Source organism: Hemitrygon akajei, chromosome 30 (assembly GCF_048418815.1).
Source record: "Hemitrygon akajei chromosome 30, sHemAka1.3, whole genome shotgun sequence".
Classification (NCBI taxonomy): Eukaryota; Metazoa; Chordata; class Chondrichthyes; order Myliobatiformes; family Dasyatidae; genus Hemitrygon; species Hemitrygon akajei.
Window position 1 is genome coordinate 41,549,419 of NC_133153.1, and position 21,819 is coordinate 41,571,237.

A 21,819-nucleotide genomic window follows, 5' to 3' on the forward strand; every position below is an offset into this window, starting at 1 on the left:
ACAGTTATACAGCATCTCAAGAATTCAAAGCCTCTAATAATTTTCAGCATCAAGTTACTTCCAGTGAACACACTAAGGAGATCAAGCATGTAAATACTAATATTTACTAATAACAACTTAACTAGTAAATAATTAATTATTACTAATGATTGATAATAATGTAGATATTATAAATGCAGCACCAGGGCTAGGAGTTTGATGTAACAATGAATTTACCTGAAGGAACCCCATTAGAACTTGCTGTGCTTTCTCGCCTACAGTTACATAAGCAATCGCTTGATCATTGGCCGTGATGTACAAATCTTCTCGCAGAATTTTGTCTAGCACCAGCTTCCGAAACAGTCGCTCTACGTTGTGACGGGAGTATGCAGCCCCTGCTCCAAATATTCCCGACTGAATCCTGGCACTTTTACATCCTGGGGGAGAAGTTCAGTTAGCATTGGACAATACATTCCCACAAATCCTAGAGAAAAGGGACCAGTATCCGATCCCAGGGCTACACTGAAGGGGCAGGGAAGAAATGACTTTAGCTGCTCATGAAATTAAAAAATACAACCAGTCTATGCTTTTCACAGATGGTTCCGAGGTTAATTGCCTGATTTATAATTTTTGTCTGATAATTCCCAGTTCTACTTTAAGAAAGTTCAAATTCAAGTTTATTGTCATTCAAGTACACAGATGTATACAACATTGTTCCTCTGGGGTCAAGGTGCAAAACACGGTGCAGTCAGACACAGCACTTACAGCTATAACCCAGCACATACAGCTATAACCCAGTACATACAGCTATAACCCAGTACATACAGCTATAACCCAGTACATACAGCTATAACCCAGCACTTACAGCTATAACCCAGCACTTACAGCTATAACCCAGCACATACAGCTATAACCCAGTACATACAGCTATAACCCAGTACATACAGCTATAACCCAGTACATACAGCTATAACCCAGCACTTACAGCTATAACCCAGCACTTACAGCTATAACCCAGCACATACAGCTATAACCCAGCACATACAACTATAACCCAGCACTTACAGCTATAACCCAGCACTTACAGCTATAACCCAGCACATACAGCTATAACCCAGCACATACAGCTATAACCCAGCACTTACAGCTATAACCCAGCACTTACAGCTATAACCCAGCACATACAGCTATAACCCAGCACATACAGCTATAACACAGCACATACAGCTATAACCCAGCACTTATAGCTATAACCCAGTACATACAGCTATAACCCAGCACTTACAGCTATAACCCAGCACTTACAGCTATAACCCAGCACATACAGCTATAACCCAGTACATACAGCTATAACCCAGCACTTACAGCTATAACCCAGCACTTACAGCTATAACCCAGCACATACAGCTATAACCCAGCACTTACAGCTATAACCCAGCACTTACAGCTATAACCCAGCACTTACAGCTATAACCCAGTACATACAGCTATAACCCAGCACATACAGCTATAACCCAGTACATACAGCTATAACCCAGTACATACAGCTATAACCCAGCACTTACAGCTATAACCCAGCACTTACAGCTATAACCCAGCACATACAGCTATAACCCAGCACATACAACTATAACCCAGCACTTACAGCTATAACCCAGCACTTACAGCTATAACCCAGCACATACAGCTATAACCCAGCACATACAGCTATAACCCAGCACATACAGCTATAACCCAGCACTTACAGCTATAACCCAGCACTTACAGCTATAACCCAGCACATACAGCTATAACCCAGCACATACAGCTATAACACAGCACATACAGCTATAACCCAGCACTTATAGCTATAACCCAGTACATACAGCTATAACCCAGCACTTACAGCTATAACCCAGTACATACAGCTATAACCCAGTACATACAGCTATAACCCAGCACTTACAGCTATAACCCAGCACTTACAGCTATAACCCAGCACATACAGCTATAACCCAGCACATACAGCTATAACCCAGCACTTACAGCTATAACCCAGCACTTACAGCTATAACCCAGTACATACAGCTATAACCCAGCACTTACAGCTATAACCCAGCACATACAGCTATAACCCAGCACATACAGCTATAACCCAGCACATACAGCTATAACCCAGCACATACAGCTATAACCCAGCACATACAGCTATAACCCAGCACATACAGCTATAACCCAGCACATACAGCTATAACCCAGCACATACAGCTATAACCCAGCACATACAGCTATAACCCAGCACTTACAGCTATAACCCAGCACTTACAGCTATAACCCAGCACTTACAGCTATAACCCAGCACATACAGCTATAACCCAGCACATACAGCTATAACCCAGCACATACAGCTATAACCCAGCACATACAGCTATAACCCAGCACATACAGCTATAACCCAGCACATACAGCTATAACCCAGCACATACAGCTATAACCCAGCACATACAACTATAACCCAGCACTTACAGCTATAACCCAGCACATACAGCTATAACCCAGCACTTACAGCTATAACCCAGCACTTACAGCTATAACCCAGCACTTACAGCTATAACCCAGCACTTACAGCTATAACCCAGCACTTACAGCTATAACCCAGCACTTACAGCTATAACCCAGCACATACAGCTATAACCCAGCACTTACAGCTATAACCCAGCACTTACAGCTATAACCCAGCACTTACAGCTATAACCCAGCACATACAGCTATAACCCAGCACATACAGCTATAACCCAGCACATACAGCTATAACCCAGCACATACAGCTATAACCCAGCACATACAGCTATAACCCAGCACATACAGCTATAACCCAGCACATACAGCAATAACCCAGCACTTACAGCTATAACCCAGCACATACAGCTATAACCCAGCACATACAGCTATAACCCAGCACTTACAGCTATAACCCAGTACATACAGCTATAACCCAGCACATACAGCATATATAGTGATGATCCAGCACACACAGTCACAAAATATTAGTAAAAGTCCCTGGGTGGCATAGCCTGAAGATCAACAGGTTGATAGAAAGTGTGAGGTTCACGATTATGCAAGACAGTATAATGTTTAATAAAACAAGCAGTGGTATAAATATATGAAACAGCAGCAATAAGAGATGAGAAGTGACCAGTGCAGGATGAGAGTGTGCCTGTGAGTTGTGGAGTCTGTTGGGGATTGGCAGGGCATTCAGAGAGGATGTACATATATGCTGGGTGGCAGCAAGTGCATTTTTATAACACCCTTCACAAACTTAAGAACGCCCCAAGTGGTTTGCAGAAAAGGAGGTACTAATGAAGCATGCTATCACTGCAGGAACAAAGGGAGCCCCCAGAAACCGCAATGAGATAAGCTGCCTCAGAGGTGTGGGTTGGTTGGGTTGGCTGGCTGGCAGCTTGCTTTATTTATTTAACCATTCGTTCATTCATTCAGCGCAGAACTGGCCTTACCGGCCGAATGAACCGCATCACCCAGCAACCTACCGATTTAGCCTTAGCCTAATGACAGCACAATTTATAATGACCAGTTAACCTACTAACTGGTACATCCTTGTACTTTGGGAGGAAATTGGAGCATCGAGAGAAAACCTACATGGTCATGGGGAGAACGTACAAACTCCTTACTGTAATAGTGTTGTGCTAACTGCTACACTACTATGACAGCCCAATTAAATTTACTACTCTTTACTAAATGAAATTTATCCATTTTTGCTTTACCCACACACCTTAGGGAGAGACCAAGCATTGTCAATGGCTGGGATTATGTCAGGGCAAATAGTTCTACCTGTGTCCTGGCCAACAAGTCTCCTAAAGATACCCAATGAAAGACCACTGGATCATTCATTATTTCATTGATGGTTTGATCTTTTGTACAAAATCCCTGTATTGACCCATGTGAATAACATTAAAAAATGCACACAATAACATAAATAACCTATTGTATGTAACACACCCAAAATGCTGGAGGAACTCAGTAGGTCATCTAAAAAAATGAGTAAACAGTCAATGTTTTGGATCAAGACCCTTCTTCGGGACTCAGAAAGAAAGGGGAAAGACGTCAGAATAAAAAGGTGGGGGGGGGGGGGGAGAGAGGCTAGCTAGAAGGTGACGGGTGAAGCCAGGTGGGTTGGGAAAGGGAAGATGAATGGGACCCGGGGGAAGTAGATGAGAAAAGGTAAAAGGTCAGAGTGTGGAATGGGGGGGGGGGGGGGTGGAATTCGTTTACCAGAAGCTATCTTATATATGTATATCTATTGTGTTGTTTTTTAGTATTATTATTGTATTCTTTAGCTTTTGTGGGGTTTTTTTGTGCTGAATGGATTCAGAGTAATAATTATTTTGTTCTCCTTACAATTGTGTACATGAAATAGCATTAAATAATCTTGAATGTAACGCATATCTGCATGCTGATCATAAACACAAGATATTCTGCAGGCGCTGGAAATTCAGAGTAATTCAGCATCTGTCCTCCAACATTTTGCATGTGTTAATCTGTCTGCCGTAAAGGTCACTGGAATGCCCAGAGGTGGTTGTGTGTCGGATCCGGTAGGTGTGAGAACACCACAGCAAGTGAGGTGGGGGAAGGGAGCAAGAGCACCAGAGTGAGATGAGTGGTGTGAGGGTGGGAGACAACAAGGATGAGGGGGATTGATCCGAACAACGCTGGAGATAATGAAAATGAACAGACATAAAAGGAAAAAAAAACATAAAAGTTACAGCACCCCAGATATAGGGTTTTATAATGAGGACGCATAACAAACTCTTGCTTGTTTTTTGGTGCCTAGTTCTCCATTTTCCTCACACCCATACATCTAACAACCTGGAAGTAAGCTGCACTCACCGAGGAAGATATCGACCAGCATGTTCAGGGTGAGCCGGCAGGATGACTGGGCTGCGTGGTACTTCCTCCCACTGCCAGTATCGCAGTGCTCCTGAACAAAACGCACAATTCGCTTCACTTCCTCCGTCACATTCTTGGTCCTGTAATTCTACAATAAGGAGAATTAGCAGTGATGGAGTCCAGAACAAAAGGGAAATTTAGTACATTTTACTGGGCACCACTTTAAGAAATAATAGCTGCTCAACAGAGCAAAGCTCTTGTTGACTGAATGGATGGGACTTGTAATGTGTTGTCTGACAACAGAGGTCAATGGTAATAAAGGAGAATAAGTGGATTTGCTTTTGAAAGAGACACGACAGATTCAATGGGCAGAATGCCCTCCTTCTGTGCAGTGCTGTTGTGCAATTAAAAGATGCTGTGATGACTGGTCATGTCAGGATAAATATTCCCCTGAGTAGATCATGTTAGAGAGCGCTGACCACCAACGTCAATGCTGCAAGGTCAAATCTCATACTGGCGATGCGCAGCAAAGCCTCCAATGTACACAAATCCACACTTCCACGTATGGGTATTGTGTGTTCATTTCTGGAGGCCCAGAGGAGGTCTTTGCTAGAGATGAAGGCCCTTCCATGTGTGTGACTGAGCGGGTGCGTGAGTGAGTGTGTGGAGGGTAGGAAAGGGACTTGTTTTGCTGTTGTTCGTGCCGTTCTGCCAAGAACTGTGGGCATGATATGTTGGCACTGGAATGTATGGTGACATTTGGGTGTGTTGGCTATTAATACAAATGACATATCACTGTATGTTTCGATGTACAGTAGTGCTAGAAAGTTTGTGAACCCTGTAGAGTTCTCTCTATTTCTTACAAATATGACCTAAAATGTGATCAGATGTTTACATAAGTTCTAAAACTAGATAAAGAAAACTTAATTAAATAAATAACAAAAAAACATTATACTTGTTCACTTATTTACTGAGAAAAATGATCCACTAATACACTTATTTGTTGAAAAATGTGAACCTTTGTTTTCAGTAACTGGTGGACCCCCTTGTACAGCAATAACTTCAACCAAAGGTTTCCGGTAACTGTTGATCAGTCCTGCACATCAGCTTGGAGCAATTTCAGGCCATTCATCCTTACAAAACTGCTTCGACTCTGGGATGTTGGTTCCTTGCATGAACTGCTTGCTTCAGGTCCTTCCACATTTCTATAAGATTAAGGTCAGGACTTTGATTTGGCCATTCCCAAAGACAAATTTACTTCTTTTGAAAATGATTCTGTTATTGATTTTCTCTTGTCTTTCGGATCATTGTTGGATTATCCAACTTCTATTAAGCTTCAGGTGATAGACAGCTACCCTGACATTCTCCTGTAAAATGTCTTGATACAATTTTGAATTCATTGTTCCCACAATGACTGCCAGCTGTCCAAGTCCTGAGGCAACAAAGCAGCCCAAACCATGAGGTTTTGGTGTTGGTGTGCAGTGTCCTTTTCCCTCCAAATGTACAATGTGCACTTCTGCAAAAAAGTTCAACTTTTGTCTCATCTTTCCACAGAACATTGTCCCAGAAGTATCACGGAACATCCAGGTGGTTTTTTGCAAACTGGAGATGTGAGCAATGTTTTTTTTTTGAAGAGCAGCGGTTTCCTCCGTGGTGTCCTTCCATGAACACCATTGCTGGATACCGCATTCCACTGGGACAAAAGCTGGCGACTGGCATTGTTCTCAGGAGACACCTGGGAACTGCAGACGTGCCAACTCGCAGGGACATTGTAAAGCCCTCGGGCAAAGTGGGCTGGTTGAGAGAGAGATTGCATCACCTGCAACCTGATTGACACCTGAGATCCCGTGAGGCAGTATAAAGAAGGGTCTGATAGAGGACGACCCTCAGACGCACCAAGGAGACACCGAGAAGCACGATACCGCTTCCCGTGGGAACGGGAAGCCATTTTGAAGGAAGCCACGTGCGTTAAATTCCGAATGCGGAGTTTGTGGCTAGAACCAACGGAAAACCGCTTTTATTTAACACCAGGGAAGCCAAATCCTCTGAGGCTGAGGATTTGATTCATAAAGACAACGGCAAGTGTTCTCTTTTCCTAACAATCTCTCTCTCTCTCCAACACGTGAAACCAAAAGGGAAAAGCCTGCAGACTTCAGAGTGACTCTTTATATTTCCAATTGGACTCAGTATTATACCCTAGACAACGAAAGAGCTTATTTCTGAGTGATTATTAATGTACCTGCGTTTTAGATTGAGTATTGACGCATGTTATCTGAATGTTTGTATTAACCTTAATTTTTGTGCCCCTTTATTAATAAAACTTTTGAAAATAGTACCATTGGACTTCAACTGACATATCTATCTTTGCTGGTAAGTGAAACCAGTTACTGGTTTCATAACAGTTTTTTTTTTGAAGAGCAGCGGTTTCCTCCGTGGTGTCCTTCCATGAACACCATTCTTATTCAGTGTTTTTCTTCTAGTGGCCACATGAACAGAGACTTTTAGAAAGTTCTGTAGATTTCTGCAGGTCTTTTGCTGTTACCATTGGGTTCTTTTTCGCCTCCTTCAGCATTGTACTTTGTGTGCCCACTCCTAGGGAGAGAAGCAACAGTACTGAGTTTCCTCCATTTATAGACTATTTCTCATACTGTGGCATGGTGAACACTAAAGGTCTTTAGAAATGCTTTTGTAGCCTTTTTCAGCTTCATGCATCTCTACAATTCTTCTTCTAAAGTCCTCTGAAAGCTGTTTTGATCGAAGCATGGTGCACAAAGCATCTTTCATGAGAAGTGCAGGCTTTGTCAGTAACCTGTCTTTCTGTGTCTTTTTTATATGGGGCAGGGCACCTCTACAACCCTCACCTCCAGTCTGATCTCATTGATTGGAACACTGGACTCCAAGTAGCTTCTGTAGCAGGCATCACCCCATGGGTTCACACACTCTTTCCAGCAAATACATGTAGTATTGGATCACTTTTCTCAATAAATAAATGAACAAGTAGAATGTTTATTTGTGTTATTTATTTAATTGGGCTCTTTCAATCTAGTTTTAGGACTTATGCGAAGATCTGATCACATTTTAGGTCATATTTATGCAGTAATTGAGAAAATTCTACAATGTTTAGAAACTTTCTAGCACCACTGTACATGTGATAAATAAATCGGAATAAACCAGCATTCCACCTCCTGATGCTGTGGCACAGTATGTTGGAACATCGTCTCGTGGTTGTTAATCGGCAACTGAACAGTTGTGTGATGATATACGGAATATCTGCTGCAAAGTGCATCACCTGTCATTAGGGAGTAATCTGAACTTGTAGACATGCAGCCAGTCATTGACCAGATACAATTAACAATAGTGGTGCATAACCATTCCAATGTCGTAGGAAAGCAGCATCCATCAGCAGAGATCCCCACCACCCAGGCCATGATCTCTTCTCGCTGCTGCCATCAGGTAGAAGACACAGGAATCTCAGGACTTGTAGAACCAGGTTCAAGAACAGTTACTACCCCTGAAACATCAAGCTCTTGAACCAAAGGGGATAACTACACTCATCTGCCATTGAGATGTTCACACAATCAATAATCTCACATTAAGGACTCTGGTTATCTCATGTTCTCATTATTTTTTGCTATTTATTTATATTTGCATTTGCAGTTTGTTGTCTTCTGCACTCTACCTGACCTTTCACTGATGTTGTTATAGTTACTATTTTACAGATTTGCTAAGTATGCCTGCAGGAATATGAATCCCAGGGTTGTAAATGGTGACATATTTATACTTGACAATAACATTAACTTTGAATTTTGAAAATACCAGGTGTTGCATGCACATACTGTGGTTTTGGAACAAATGCAGGTGTGTCATTGATGAATGCAGTATAGAACATACACTTCACATTAGGGCGCCATGGTAACGTAGTGGATAGCGCAACGCTATTCCAGAGTTTAGAGTTCAATTCTGGTGCCATTCAGTAAGGGTCTCTGTACGACCTGCCCGTGGAATGCAAGTGCTCCAGTTTTCTCCCACAGTTCAAACACATACTGGGTAGGTTATATGGTCATTGTAAATTGTCCTGTGATTTGGGTTAATTGGGGTTGTGTGCTGTATCACTAAATAGCTTGTTTTATGATGCAGGGCTTAACACACACAATCACAGAGGTTACCACAGCACTTCACAGTACAGGCAACCCAGATCCAATTCCACCTGCTGCCTGTAAGTTTGTACGTTCTCCCTGTGACTGTGTGGGTTAACGCTGGGTGCTCTGGTTTCCTTCCTCAGTCCAAAGACATACCGGTTGGTAGGCTGTTGTAAATTGCACTGTGATTGGTGGTGGCATCCGCCGGTCTTGAGAGACCATGGATCTGTGCCTGGAGTTTCCAGGGTGCAGGCCTGGGCAGGGTTGTATGGAGACCGGCAGTTGCCCAAGTTGCAGGCCTTCCCCTCTCCACGCCACCGATGTTGTCCAAGGGAAGGGCACTAGGACCCAAGCAGCTTGGCACCGGTGACGTCGCAGAGCAATGTGTTGTTAAGTGCCTTGCTCAAGGACACAAACACACTGCCTCAGCTGAGGCTCAAACCAGTGACCTTCAGGTTACTAGTCTGATGCCTTGCCCACTAGGCCACGTGCCAACACATTGTGATTAGGCTCAGATTAAATCACAATGTGGCTCAAAGGGCCAATTCCACGCTGTATGGCCATAACAAAATAAATAAATAGAGGGGAAAGCCATTCATTCCAGTGCCTGTATTATCTCTGTACAGAACATTAGTCCTTCCCCACAGTCTGTTTTTTAACTATTTATCAATTCCATTTGAAAAGTCCCCGGTCAATCTGCTTCCTTCACTCTTCCACACATCACAATCCTGATCAGAATCCAAGCTGCACATTCCCATCAGCTCTTGGTTCTTTTGTCAGTGGTCTCTGGTTCGTGACCCTCCTGCCACAGGAAACTGTTTCCTCAAAACCCTTTTACTAGTACCATGAGACACAGGGGCAGAATTAGGCTATGTGGCCCATCAAGTCTGCTCTGTCATTGATCATGGCTGATTTATTTTTCCTCAAGCCCGTTCTCTTGCCTTTTCCCTGTAACCTTTGATGCCCTGACTCTAATGGGAGAAGGCAGGAGAACGTGGTTGAGAGAGATAATAAATAAGCCATGATCAAAAGTCAGAGCAGACTCAGAGGAGAAGAATGACCTAATTCTGCTCCTATGTCTTATAGGGTCTATTAATCTCTGCTTTAACAGCACAAGCCACTCATTAAGTAATAGTACTTCAGCATTTGTAACGTGAATCAATATTTTAGAACCTAGTACCAAAGGTTAATTATCCAGCAATACCGTGCTAATATTTGTAAGAACAACTAATAACTAAGCAGAACATACTTTCTTCCGGATGCAGTTGTCACAGGTCACCTCTGGGTGCTCCTTGCAGAACTGGGCGTTGAAGCCGTTTTCCCCAAAGTAGGCCAGCAACTGTATCCTGCGACACTCCACCACGTTCTCACAGTAATGCACCATATTGTACAAGTTGTTGAAGTGCGTCTGCTTGGTGAACTGGTTCCCATCTTTCTCCACTGCAAAAAAGCATATCACATTTTAGGGCAGACACAGAATGGTGCAGAATCCAGCATCTTGCAGGGTGCCCTGCACACCCTCCTCCAACACTTCAAGCTTGCATAACCTTTTACCCTAGACTGCTACAAGGTCTCGTTGGTCAGATAAGATAGAGATCAAGGATCTCTCCGTGAAATCCTGCAGTAACAGGCATCTCTTTTTCAAGGAGATGCAGAAAGAAATGTACATGGGCCAAAGAGACGTAGACTACAATCAAAGATCATGGGTTAAGAGTGAAAGGTGAAAGGTTTAAGAGGAGACTTCTTCACTCGGTGGGTTCTGAGAGCGTGGAATGAGCTGCCAGCACAAGTGTTGCATGCAGGCTTGATTTTAATGTTTCAAAGAAGGTTGGATAGGTACATGGATGGTACTGGTATGAAGGGCAGGCCGATGGGAGAAGCAGTTTAAATTGTTTGGTGCGGACTAGATGGGCCAAAGGGCCTGTTTCTGTGCTGTATGTTTCTATGACCCTAAGAAACAGACAAATGAAAGGTGAAACATTAATGATTGCTAACACACAAAATACCAGAGGAACACAGGTCAGGCAGCATCTATAGAAGGGAATAAACAGATAACGTTTCCGGCTGAAACTCTTGATCAAAGCTTCATCAGGATCTCGGCCTGAAACGTTGACTGTTTATTCTGCTCCATAGGTGCTGCCTAGCTCGCTGAGTTCCAAAAGCAGGTTGTGTGTGTGTCACTTTGGATTTCCAGCATCTGTAGAATCTCTTGTGACGGGTGAAAGGTGAAAATAGGCTGCAAGAAAAGCAGATTTGTTTTTGTATTTTAAGAGCCTGGAAGAACTGCAGGAATGAAAGTTCACAGTTTCAATTGGTCTCTTTTCTATCGTGGGATGTCATTGCAAGAAATAAGTCTTAAATACCAGCCCTTTCTTGCTAAAGTGTTCAAATCAACTTCATGGTTCACTGATAATGACACTGGTACAGACCAAGCTTCCACTTTAGCAGGGTACAACTCATCCTGTGACCTTCAGTGATTCAAACTTCTCCCTTCTCACACATTGTTGTGCTTTTAAGGGTCAAGCATGAGGCTTGCTGTAATTTCCCCATGAAATCCTGGCTCTTTTGTTCCTGCGGGATGTTCTGAGTCGGTCACAGTAGAATGAACATACTGGAACTATAGTGTATAATCATGGGTGCAGATTATTCAGGTGCCACAACCAAGCCCATACTTGTGCACATACGATGTAAAAGTGTGCATTGGCTTTCATTAGTCAGGGATTGAGTTCAAGAGCTCTGAGGTAATATTGCAGCCCAATAAAACTCTGGTTAGAACATCTGGAATTCTGTGCTCAGTTCTGGTTGCCTCATTATAGGAAGGAGATACAAGTTTTAGAGAGGGTGCAGAGGAAATTTACCAGGGAGCTGCATGGATTGGAAAGCATGAGGATAGGTGGAGTGAGCTAGAGCTTTTGTCTTTGGAACAAAGAAGGATAAGAGATGACTTGATATAAGTGTATATGATAAGAGGCACATATCAAGTCGATAGCTGCAGACTTTTTCTCAGTAGAAATGGCTAATACTCAAAGACATAATTTTAAGGTGATTGAAGGAAAGTATATAGGAGATGTCAGGGGTAAGTTTTTTTTAATGCAGAGAGCGGTAGGTGCATGGAATACTCTGCCATGGTGGTGGCAGAGGTAGATACATTAGAGAGATTTAAGAAACTCTTAGACACACGGATGTAAGAAAATGGAAGGGCTACGTAGGAGATAAGGGTTACAATTGATCTTTAGTGTAGGTTAAAAAGTCAGCATAACATCATGGGCCAAATGACTTGTAATGTACCGGTAACATGTACAAACAAGCTGGAGGAACTCAGCAGGTCGGGCAGCATCCGTGGAAACGAGCAGCCAACGTTTCGGGCCAAGGCCCTTCGTCAGGACTGAAGAGGGAGGGGGCAGGGGCCCTATAAAGAAGGTGGGGGGGGGAGGCTTGTAATGTGATGGTTTTCTAAGTTCTATGTATAATCAAGAAAAGGAACTCAAATTTATATTAAGAGATATAAGAAACTGCAGACAAGGGAATCTGGAGCAACACACAATTTGGTGGAAGAACTCAGCAGGTGTGGGGGCAAAGTAACGTGCACAGTACATTTCCTCCTACAGACGCTGCTCAACTTGCCAAGTACCTCCAGTGGGCTGCCTGTTGCTTCAAATTTGCATTAAGCTCTTGTAGACCTTATGAAATTTCTAAAAGCTTAAACCAAGATCCCTGAATGACACTTTCTTCACAAACAAGCAACTGGAGTGTTTCCACTCAAACAACATTACAGCACACTTCAGGCCCTTCGGCCCACAATGTTATGCCAACCTTTTAACCTGGATGATATTGACCACTATTGCACAAGCTGAGTGGATTGGTGCGATATAGCTCAGGGCACTGGCAGGGCCTTCAGGTTCAGGGCACTGTGTCGGGGTGTATATGGCACACCAGCCATCGCCAGTTTGCACTCAAATGGGTTTTAGTCACAACAGCAGCAAGACACACATTATTATAGTGAATGGGAATTTTAAAAAGCCATCTTTCCCTCACAGCATCAGCCTCTCCCTATAAGGAAACCAGTTTTACACAGTACCGCAAATCAACAACAAGCCAAATGTTGCCAGAAGCCATTACTGACTTGCCCTGTTAAGTTTTTGTCAACAACTGGTTTCTTACTCACTCTGGATGATGCGCCTGATCCTGGTGACATCACTATAGCTGTAGAAAAGAACACAATGTGAAGTTTCCCCATCTCTTCCTGCACGACCCGACTCTTGGTAATACCCTTCCATGGACTTGGGTAACGTGGCGTGGATGACGTAGCGAACATCTGGCTTATCGATCCCCATGCCAAAAGCAATCGTGGCACAGATCACCTGAAGGGACACATAAAGCAAAGATGCTACATTCCTGGCTGTCAACATCATTTGAAGATCTATCCCAGGCCCAACATATTGATCCAATTATGAAGGCAAGTCAGTGACTGTATTATAAAGGGTTAACCTTTGTTCTTGTTTGTGGCCCAGAATGTAATAGAACTGGCTGCAGGAGCTTAGGATACTACAATGGGAATACTGAGGAGCAGCATTCTTGAAGAGTGGTGACAGGCGATGATTGATTCTGCTGCGGTGGTTTGAGATGAGGCTACGCGTTGGTCCACTTCCCACAGCATTTCATACAGTACTGGGCAAAAGGCTCAGGCACACACAAAGAACTAAGGTGTCTATGACTTTTGCACAGTACTGTAGCAATTTTATGCATTGCACTGTACTGCTACAAAAAAAAAACTAATTTCATGAAATATGAGCAATGATATAGACCTGATTCTGATCTGGGTCTCAATTGCAGACTGAGAGTGGGAGAATAATGGTTGGGAAAGGGGGAAGGGAGAAGGGAGGGAGCAGGAAGCACCAGTGAGACATTGTGTAATGATCAACAAACCAATTGCTTGGAATCAAATGTCCTTGCCTGGTGTCTGAGGGCTGAGTATGCCTGAACCTACAAAAACCCCTGCCCCTGGCACTCCTTCTCTGCCACCTGTCCCGTGGCGCTCCACCCTCGCCATTCCTAACATCCTTTGCTCCTGCTAGATTTACAAACTTGCTCTCCACTTCACGTTGACAAATACATTACCATGTAAAAGTCTTGGGCTATATACATGTGCCTAAGACCGCTACAAAGTATGGTATCAGTGGGAAGGGTATAAAAGTAAAGCAGACGGGGGTATGAGGTACTTCTTCCAGGCCTCACCGAGGGGCTGGTCATGAACAGTGCTGTGGATGAGTGGGAGGTGTGCTGCAGTAAGAGGGGCCCCTGCGTACCTAGGTAAATATTTTAATGCTTGGTCTGTTATGTTCTAATAAACACAGTTTTGTGATTCTAAGTAGATAATTGGAGTTTGTGTATTTCACCAAGTTGGATCCAAGAACCTATTGTTGTAAAATACAGCGGTTTTATTTCCTTAGGAGTTTGAGAGGATTTGGTGTGTGACCAAAGACACACGTAGCATGGAGAGCATTCTGACTAGTTGCATCACTGTGTGGTACGGAGGGGCTAATGCACAGGATCAGAAATCTGTAACGGGTTGTAAATTCAGTCAGCTCCATCATGGGCACTAGCCTCCCCACCTTCGAGAACATTTTCAAAAAGCAAGATCCAAGCAGCATCCATCATTAAGGACCCTCACCACCCAGGATATGCGCCCTTCTCAATACTACCATCAGGGAGGATGTACAGAAGCCTGAAAACATACACTCAACGTTTTAGCAGGTTTCTATCCCTCTGCCAACAGATTTCCGAATAGTCTCACTATTTTGCTCTCTTTTTGCACTAATTTATTTATTTTTTATATTTCTTTTTGTAACTTAAAGCAATGCTTTATGTATTGCAGTGTACTACTGCTGTAAAACAACAGGTTTGGAAAGATTAGAAAGGGCGGCACGGCAGTATAGCGGGGCAACATTATACCGTGGTGGCTAGCACAACCCTTCACAGTACAGCGACAGGGGTTCAATTCCCACCACTGCCTGTACGGAATTTGTACGTTCTCCCCGTGACCGCGTGGCTTTCCTCTAGGTGCTCTGGTTCACTCCCACCGCCCAAAGATGTACTGGTTGGTAGGCTAATTGGTCATTGTAAATTGTCCCGTGATTAAGCTAGGATTAAATGAGGTTTGCCGGCTGGCTCGGCTCAAAGGGCCAGAAGGGCCTGTTCCATGTTGTATCTCAATAATAAATAAACAAACAAACAAATAAATAGCTGCAGAGAATTGTAAACTCAGTCAGCTCCATCATGGGCACAACCCTCTCCACCACCAGGGACAACTGTATAGGTGGTTTTGATTCTTATGCCTAGAGTCCAGAATAAATTAATTTTGCTCAGCAGTCACAGGAAGTCATGTTAATGGTCCTTAATCTTATCACACAGACCATCACCGCCCTTTTACACCTTAAGATTCCAACTTTCAAGGCACTTTGCCATAGAGAACAGATTAGACTTCTTAACCCGAATTCATAGCAAATTTGGCCTTTGCAAGATTTCAACAGAAAAATATTGTGTTTTACACAATTTTAATACTGACAAACCTGAAGTTTTCTAGAATAATCTCAGAGGTGAGGGATTTTAATTAGCTGTTGAATTAAGGTTTTTTTTAAACACTTTCCGTATCTGGTCTCATTGGCAAGTCGAGTATTTATTGCCCTTGAAAGAAGTGGTGGAGATCTTTCTTCTTGAACCACTGTAGTCCTTCTAGTTGCTGCTAAGGAGGAAAGTTCATACTTAGACCCAAAGATAATGAAGGACTGGCTATACAAGTCAGCATGAAAGGGAACCTGCCTCCACATTCTTTCTGCCTCCGTCCTTCATGGTGGTAGAGAATGGAAATGAGATCAGAGAAGGACAGACCATTTTATAGATGGAATGCACTGCAGCCAATGTTGGAGGATATAAGCACACACAGTGGTGGATGAGATGTCAAACAAGTGGGCAGTTTTGTCCAAAATCAGATTAAACCTCTTGAGAGTCATTGAAGCTCCACTCACTCAGGCAGGTAAAGAGTACTCCTTTACACTCCTGATTAGTGCACTACAGATGGTGGAAAGGCTTCAGATGGAAGATGAATCATGACACTCGGTCACCGAGCTCCAGAGCGGGGGAGACACCTATGCTATTGCCAGTGACAAAGGTTAGACTCTCTCTCATATGAAACTGTTCATTTTAGGAAATAATTTAATTAAGCTGCTCAAAATTTGGAGGATTTATGATCAGGTAAACATGGAAGCTCAGTTGACAGTAAGGGTTGAAAGGGAGAAGCAGTCTCCAATGACTGTTAAAGGTTAAAAATTAGTATTAGCTTCATTTATCACTTGTACATCGAAACATACAGCGAAATGTAACATTTGTGTTAAATCAAATCAGTGAGGATTGTGCTGGGCAGCCTGTAGGAGTCGCCGTCATAGCAACTTACTAACCCTAACCCGTACGTATATTTTTGGAATGCGGAAGGAAACCCACAGTCACTGGAGAACGTACACACTCCCTCCAGGAAGCAGAAGGAATCGAAGCCCGATCTTACAGCTGGCACTGTAAAGCATTAACCTAACTGCATGCCATACACCTTTAGGTGACTGGTGAAAGAATTTGAGATAAAGACGGGTGTGTTTTAAATAAGGCAACCACGTTGTAACCTAGAATGTGTTGCCTTTAGGAGCATTGAAAGCAGATTCAACAGGAAGTTTCCAGGCAGATTGGATGGAAGGGGAAGACTGAAAGACTAGGGGAAATCAGGGACCAATGAGCTGATTTTTCTACTGTGACACAAAGCAGAGCAGTTAGTATGATGCTTTATAGCATCAGTAATCCAGGTTCAATTCCTGCCGCTGCCTGTAAGGAGTCTGTACATTCTCTCTGTGACCTCGTCAGTTTCATCCCGAGGTATGGCAGCACAACGCTTTATAATACAGATGACCCGGGTTCAATTCTCACCACTACCTGTAAGGAGTGTGTACGTTCTCCCCTTGACCACGTGGGCTTCCTCTGGGTGCTCTGGTTTCCTCCCACAGTTCGAAGATGTACCAGTTGGTAGGCTAATTGGTCGTTGTAAATTGTCCCGTGATTAGGCTGGGATTAAATTGGGGGATTGCTGGACAGTGTGGCTCGAAGGGCCAGGGGGCCTACTCTGCCCTGTATCTCAATAAATAAAATAAACATTCTAAAGACATACAGGTTTACATTAGTAACCTGTGAGCATGCGGCGCTGGCACCAGAAGCATGGCGATGCTTGCCGGCTGCTCCTTGGTTGTGTTGGTCACTGACACAATTGACGGATTTCACTGTATCTTTCGATGTACATGTGACAAATAAAGCTAACAATTAATCTTTAAATCTTTCTTTTCTGCTGTACTAGTTGCACCTCTAAATAAGCTAGTCATTTTGTTTCAGGCATTGTCTTCTTTCTGGATGAAATATATCAGTGGCTAATGGAGCAGGCTACAGAGAGCTCCTGCATACCACCGGAACACACCATAGCCTCTTACCTGGCAGCCATCCTGGTTAATCCACTTGTTTTGTACCAGATCCCTGTTGGAGTTATCCAGGCCAGCGTGATAGGACAGACCAGCAATCCCATTCCTTTGCAGCTTTTCAGCCACAGTGTCACACTCGTGCCGAGATAGACAGTAAATAATCCCAGAGTCATCTGTATATAATGAAAACAAGGGGGTTAGTGAAGCACCAAACCATCCAAGCACCAGCATTATTTAAGGATGGAAGAACTATCAGAGTTCAATCAATATAGCACCAGCGAACAGCGAGGCTGACTATGACGTTCTGCTGACAGTTCATGAAACTACTTCTTTCAAATATGATTCTACTATGAAGCTGCTTGTGATTGAAGCCTGTAATTTACATTTTGGTGGTTATTTTGGGGCCTATTGAGCAAACCGGCACTTTGCTGTCTCCAAGGGAGCTCAATGAGGTTTGGAGCAGAGTGTGTGGCCTGGTAGTTTGGCCACAAACTCCATTCCATCACTTCTCTCCAATTGAGGCGTCAAGGGTGGAAGGCCACAATCAACTCCATTGCTTCTCTCTGACTGAGGCATTGAGCAAGGTGAAGTCGATGAGGGCGAGAGGGTGTTTGGCACTGTCTGCCTGTGTTTGATCAGTCTTCCTCTCTCTCTCACTGGCTGCTGTTGGAATAAAGTGCAGAAGTCTTAAGGTCCATGTTGCCAGGATTGATCAGCAAGGCTGTGGACTTGTTTTGGGGATTTTGAGGTTCGTGGTGCATGTGTTCCTGGATTTGGGTTACTCTTCTTTTGCTGTTTTTGAGCGGTTTGATCAGGGCAATTGATGCGAGCTGGGCCACTTCGGTGAAGAATGGCCCCGTGATCTGCATTGGCTAGTGGAGTGGCGCTGAACCAAACTAAACTGAATACTACCTGTTTGAAATTTGATATTCTATGCGTTGTTCGCTCGTTTTTTGCTATTAGTGCAATTTATTCTTCTTTCTCACACGCTCGGTTCTCTTGAATAGCTTCCATGGTGAATCTCTGAAGTATTCTATATCTATACCTTGACTTTGAACCTTTGAAATCAGGACATGACCAATAGATGGCAACAAAGCTTGGCAATTATTTGGGATTTAGAACAGCACACTGCAGGCCTTTCGGCCCACTATGTTGTACCAGCAGCTTAACCTATTCCAAGATCAATCTAAATTTTCCCTTCTACATACCCTCCATTTTACATTCATCCATGTGCTTTTCTAAAAATCTCTTAAATGTCCCTAATGTATGTCCCTCTACCTCCACCTGCTGTCAGAGCGTCCCACACACACCTACCACTCTCTGTGAGTGACATCCAACCCTATATCTTGCTCCAATCACCTTAAAATTTTACTAGCCATTGATACTGTGGGAAAAAGTCTCTGGCTGTCCACTCTATCAATGCCTCTTATCATCTTATACACCTCTACCAAGTCAGTTCTCATCTTCTTCACTCCAAAGAGAAAAGCCCTAGCTCTCAACATTTCTCCCATCTCTTATCTTCAACAGTAACCCAAACAAGCAGCTTGCAGAGAACAGCATGAAAACTAAATACAGAACAGCATAACAGTAAAAAAAATATGAACCAGGGCATTACAACTCAATCTCCTTCTTGACCTCAACACGACCTGGTTTCTCTCACTGATGGGAACAATCTAGAATAAACAGAGACATACTGAATAATTGTGTTCATTTTCCTGTTGTGTAATGACTTGGATATGGAGGAAAAAGGTACTTGACTGAAATTCAAGTCAAGTAGATTGATGGTAGACTGTGGAAGGAGGAGGTAATTGAGGTCAGGGTGGCGGTGCACTAATGCGCAAGGAAGGGGATCAAAGACAGAAGGTGATATAAGGATTACATAGCAACGTTGGTTGAGAAAGACTGTATCCATCTGAAGATTAAAAGTCTGGTATCTGAGGAATTAAAAACTGAGGTATAGAGTTCCATACTTTTGTCAGCTGTGGCTCACATTAAAAAGTTCAAAGTAAATTTTATTATCAAATTACATATATGTCACACCATTTACAGCCCAGTGATTCATTTTCTTATGGGCATACTCAATAAATCTATAGAATAACAACTATAACAGAATCATTGAAAGACCTCCCAACTAGGGTGTCCAACTAGAGTACAGAAAACAAACCGTGCAAATACAAAAATAAGAAATAACAACAACAATAATAATAAATAAGCAATGAAATGAAGAGTGTGTCCATTGATTGTGGGAACAATGAGAAGCCAAGTGAAGTTACCCCCTTTGGTTCGAGAGCCTGCTGGTTGAGGGGTCAGCCGGTTGAGTCCTACTTCACATATGAAGCCTAAAAATCTGAGCTGATTCTCCAGTTGTGTGCTTTCTGTGCCACCTTGCAAGACACTAACACGTGGTACACCTGCTCTCGAGTAAGAGTCCTACAGTTAAGCCAACCTGTTTATATCCTTCAACCAACAACACCACAATATACACCTGATCACTTTCATGGAGCTGACTGTGGGAGCTTGATGAGCAATTGGTCCTGAATTTCCTCCTTTACACAAGTGATCAAATCAAAAATAACATTTTTGGCTACAAAGTTGTCTGGAAATCTTCAGGTTTTCTCTTTGGAGTGAAGAAGATGAGAAGTGACTTGATAGAGGTGTACAAGATGATAAGAGGCACGAATAGAGTAGACAGCTAGAGAATTTTCCCAGGGTGGAAATGGCTATTATGGTCATAATTTTAAGGTAATTGGAGGAAAATATAGAGTGGGGTGTCAGAGGTAGGTTATTTGTTAAACACAGAAAATGGTGAGTTCATGGAACGCCCTGCCAGGGGAGACAGGACAAGCAGATGCATCAGGGATATTTATTAAAGACTCTAAGATCGGCACCTGGATGATAGAAAAACGGAGCACTATGTAGGAAGGAGGGTTAGATTGATCTTAGAGGGAGTTAAAAGGTCAGCACAACATTGTGGGCCAAACAGCCTGTACTTTTTATGTTCAAATTGTGAAATGAAATATTTTTCTTAATCTCAACACACACGGGCAGGGAAGAACAAAATGGTTATGAAATCTATCCCCTCCCTCCCCCACCAACCTGGTTTCACATTCTAACCTGCACTCCTTCACCTCCCCTCACCTTCTTATTGTGGTTTCTTCCCCCTTCCTTTCCAGCCTGAAATGTCAACTTTTTATTCATTTCCCGACCTACTAAGCTCCTCCAGCATTTTGTGTGTGTTATTTCAGCATCTCCAGAATCCCGTGTTTATGGTCATGAAACAACAGAGATCATACACAAAGTTCTTTGTGACATTTGGCATTGGTGATGTTCCCTACATAGAGGCACCAACTGTGACGGGTGCTCCTTACAAGAGATTAGAATACAATTTAGGACTAAATTCAGTAAATCACAAAAATATATTATAATTGATTGATTATACTGGAGAGTATTGGCCGTGAAAATCTCCTTTAAGTTGCCAGAATTTTACTTTCTAGAGCCACATCATGCTGCATATTTTAATAAAATCCATTTATTTACAAATAGAAATCAAAAGAAAATCAGGTGGCATTGTGCCTGTAAGGAGGTGGGATGTGATTCACACTTCACTGCTTGTGGTTTCTATTTCAGTGATGAAGCAGAATAAAAATGGAGAATAGGGAACCACCGACCTGTTAGGCAGACATCAGTAATTGGGAAAACGCCAAAATCCCTACTAAAGGCTCTGATAGCAAGGCACTTCAGAAATAATCTGATTCAGCAGGGTGAATATGAACTCACAGAAAGGGAAATCATATTTGACTAATCCACTGAAGCTCACTGAGGATGTTTCTGGTAGAGTAGAAGGTGACTAGAAGATCTGCTGTATTTGGATTTTGATTAAGTATCTACAGAAGCTTCTTGGGCTGGGAAACACCCTCCCAGTTCCTCAAAGAGCAACAAACACAAAATGCTGGAGAAACTCAGCAGGTCAGGCGGCATCAATGGAGAAGAATAAACAGTTGACATTTCAGGCTGAGAATTTTTTGTTTCAGCCTGGAACCAGGGGTCCTGGTTAAGGATTAGGCCATTTTGGACAGAAATGAAGAGAAATTTCTTGCAGAAAAGTGACATAGTGTTAGAGGATATGTGAGAGGTGGAGCAGGCTTGAGGGGCTTAGTAACTCACTGCTAATGTTCTCATCATTCTTCTCAAGTTTATTGTCATCTGAGCATATATAAATACAACCAAACGAAATAACGTTCCTCCGGAACAAAATGCAGGAAATATATAATACACAGCACATAAAACAGAATATTACCACAAATAAGTTA

General features: G+C 42.9%; 1 protein-coding gene across 1 annotated transcript in view; it reads right to left on the reverse strand.

The window, feature by feature from the left end:
* Nucleotides 1-21,819, reverse strand: part of blm (BLM RecQ like helicase) — an 88,781-nt gene that overhangs the window by 17,039 nt on the left and 49,923 nt on the right. Inside the window, exons 14-18 of the mRNA XM_073032698.1 lie at nt 17,522-17,682; nt 13,168-13,363; nt 10,252-10,442; nt 4,864-5,011; nt 217-416 (exon numbers count right to left, since the gene is read on the reverse strand). Coding sequence (XP_072888799.1) covers nt 217-416; nt 4,864-5,011; nt 10,252-10,442; nt 13,168-13,363; nt 17,522-17,682 — 896 coding nt within the window. The remainder of the gene's footprint in view (nt 1-216; nt 417-4,863; nt 5,012-10,251; nt 10,443-13,167; nt 13,364-17,521; nt 17,683-21,819) is intronic.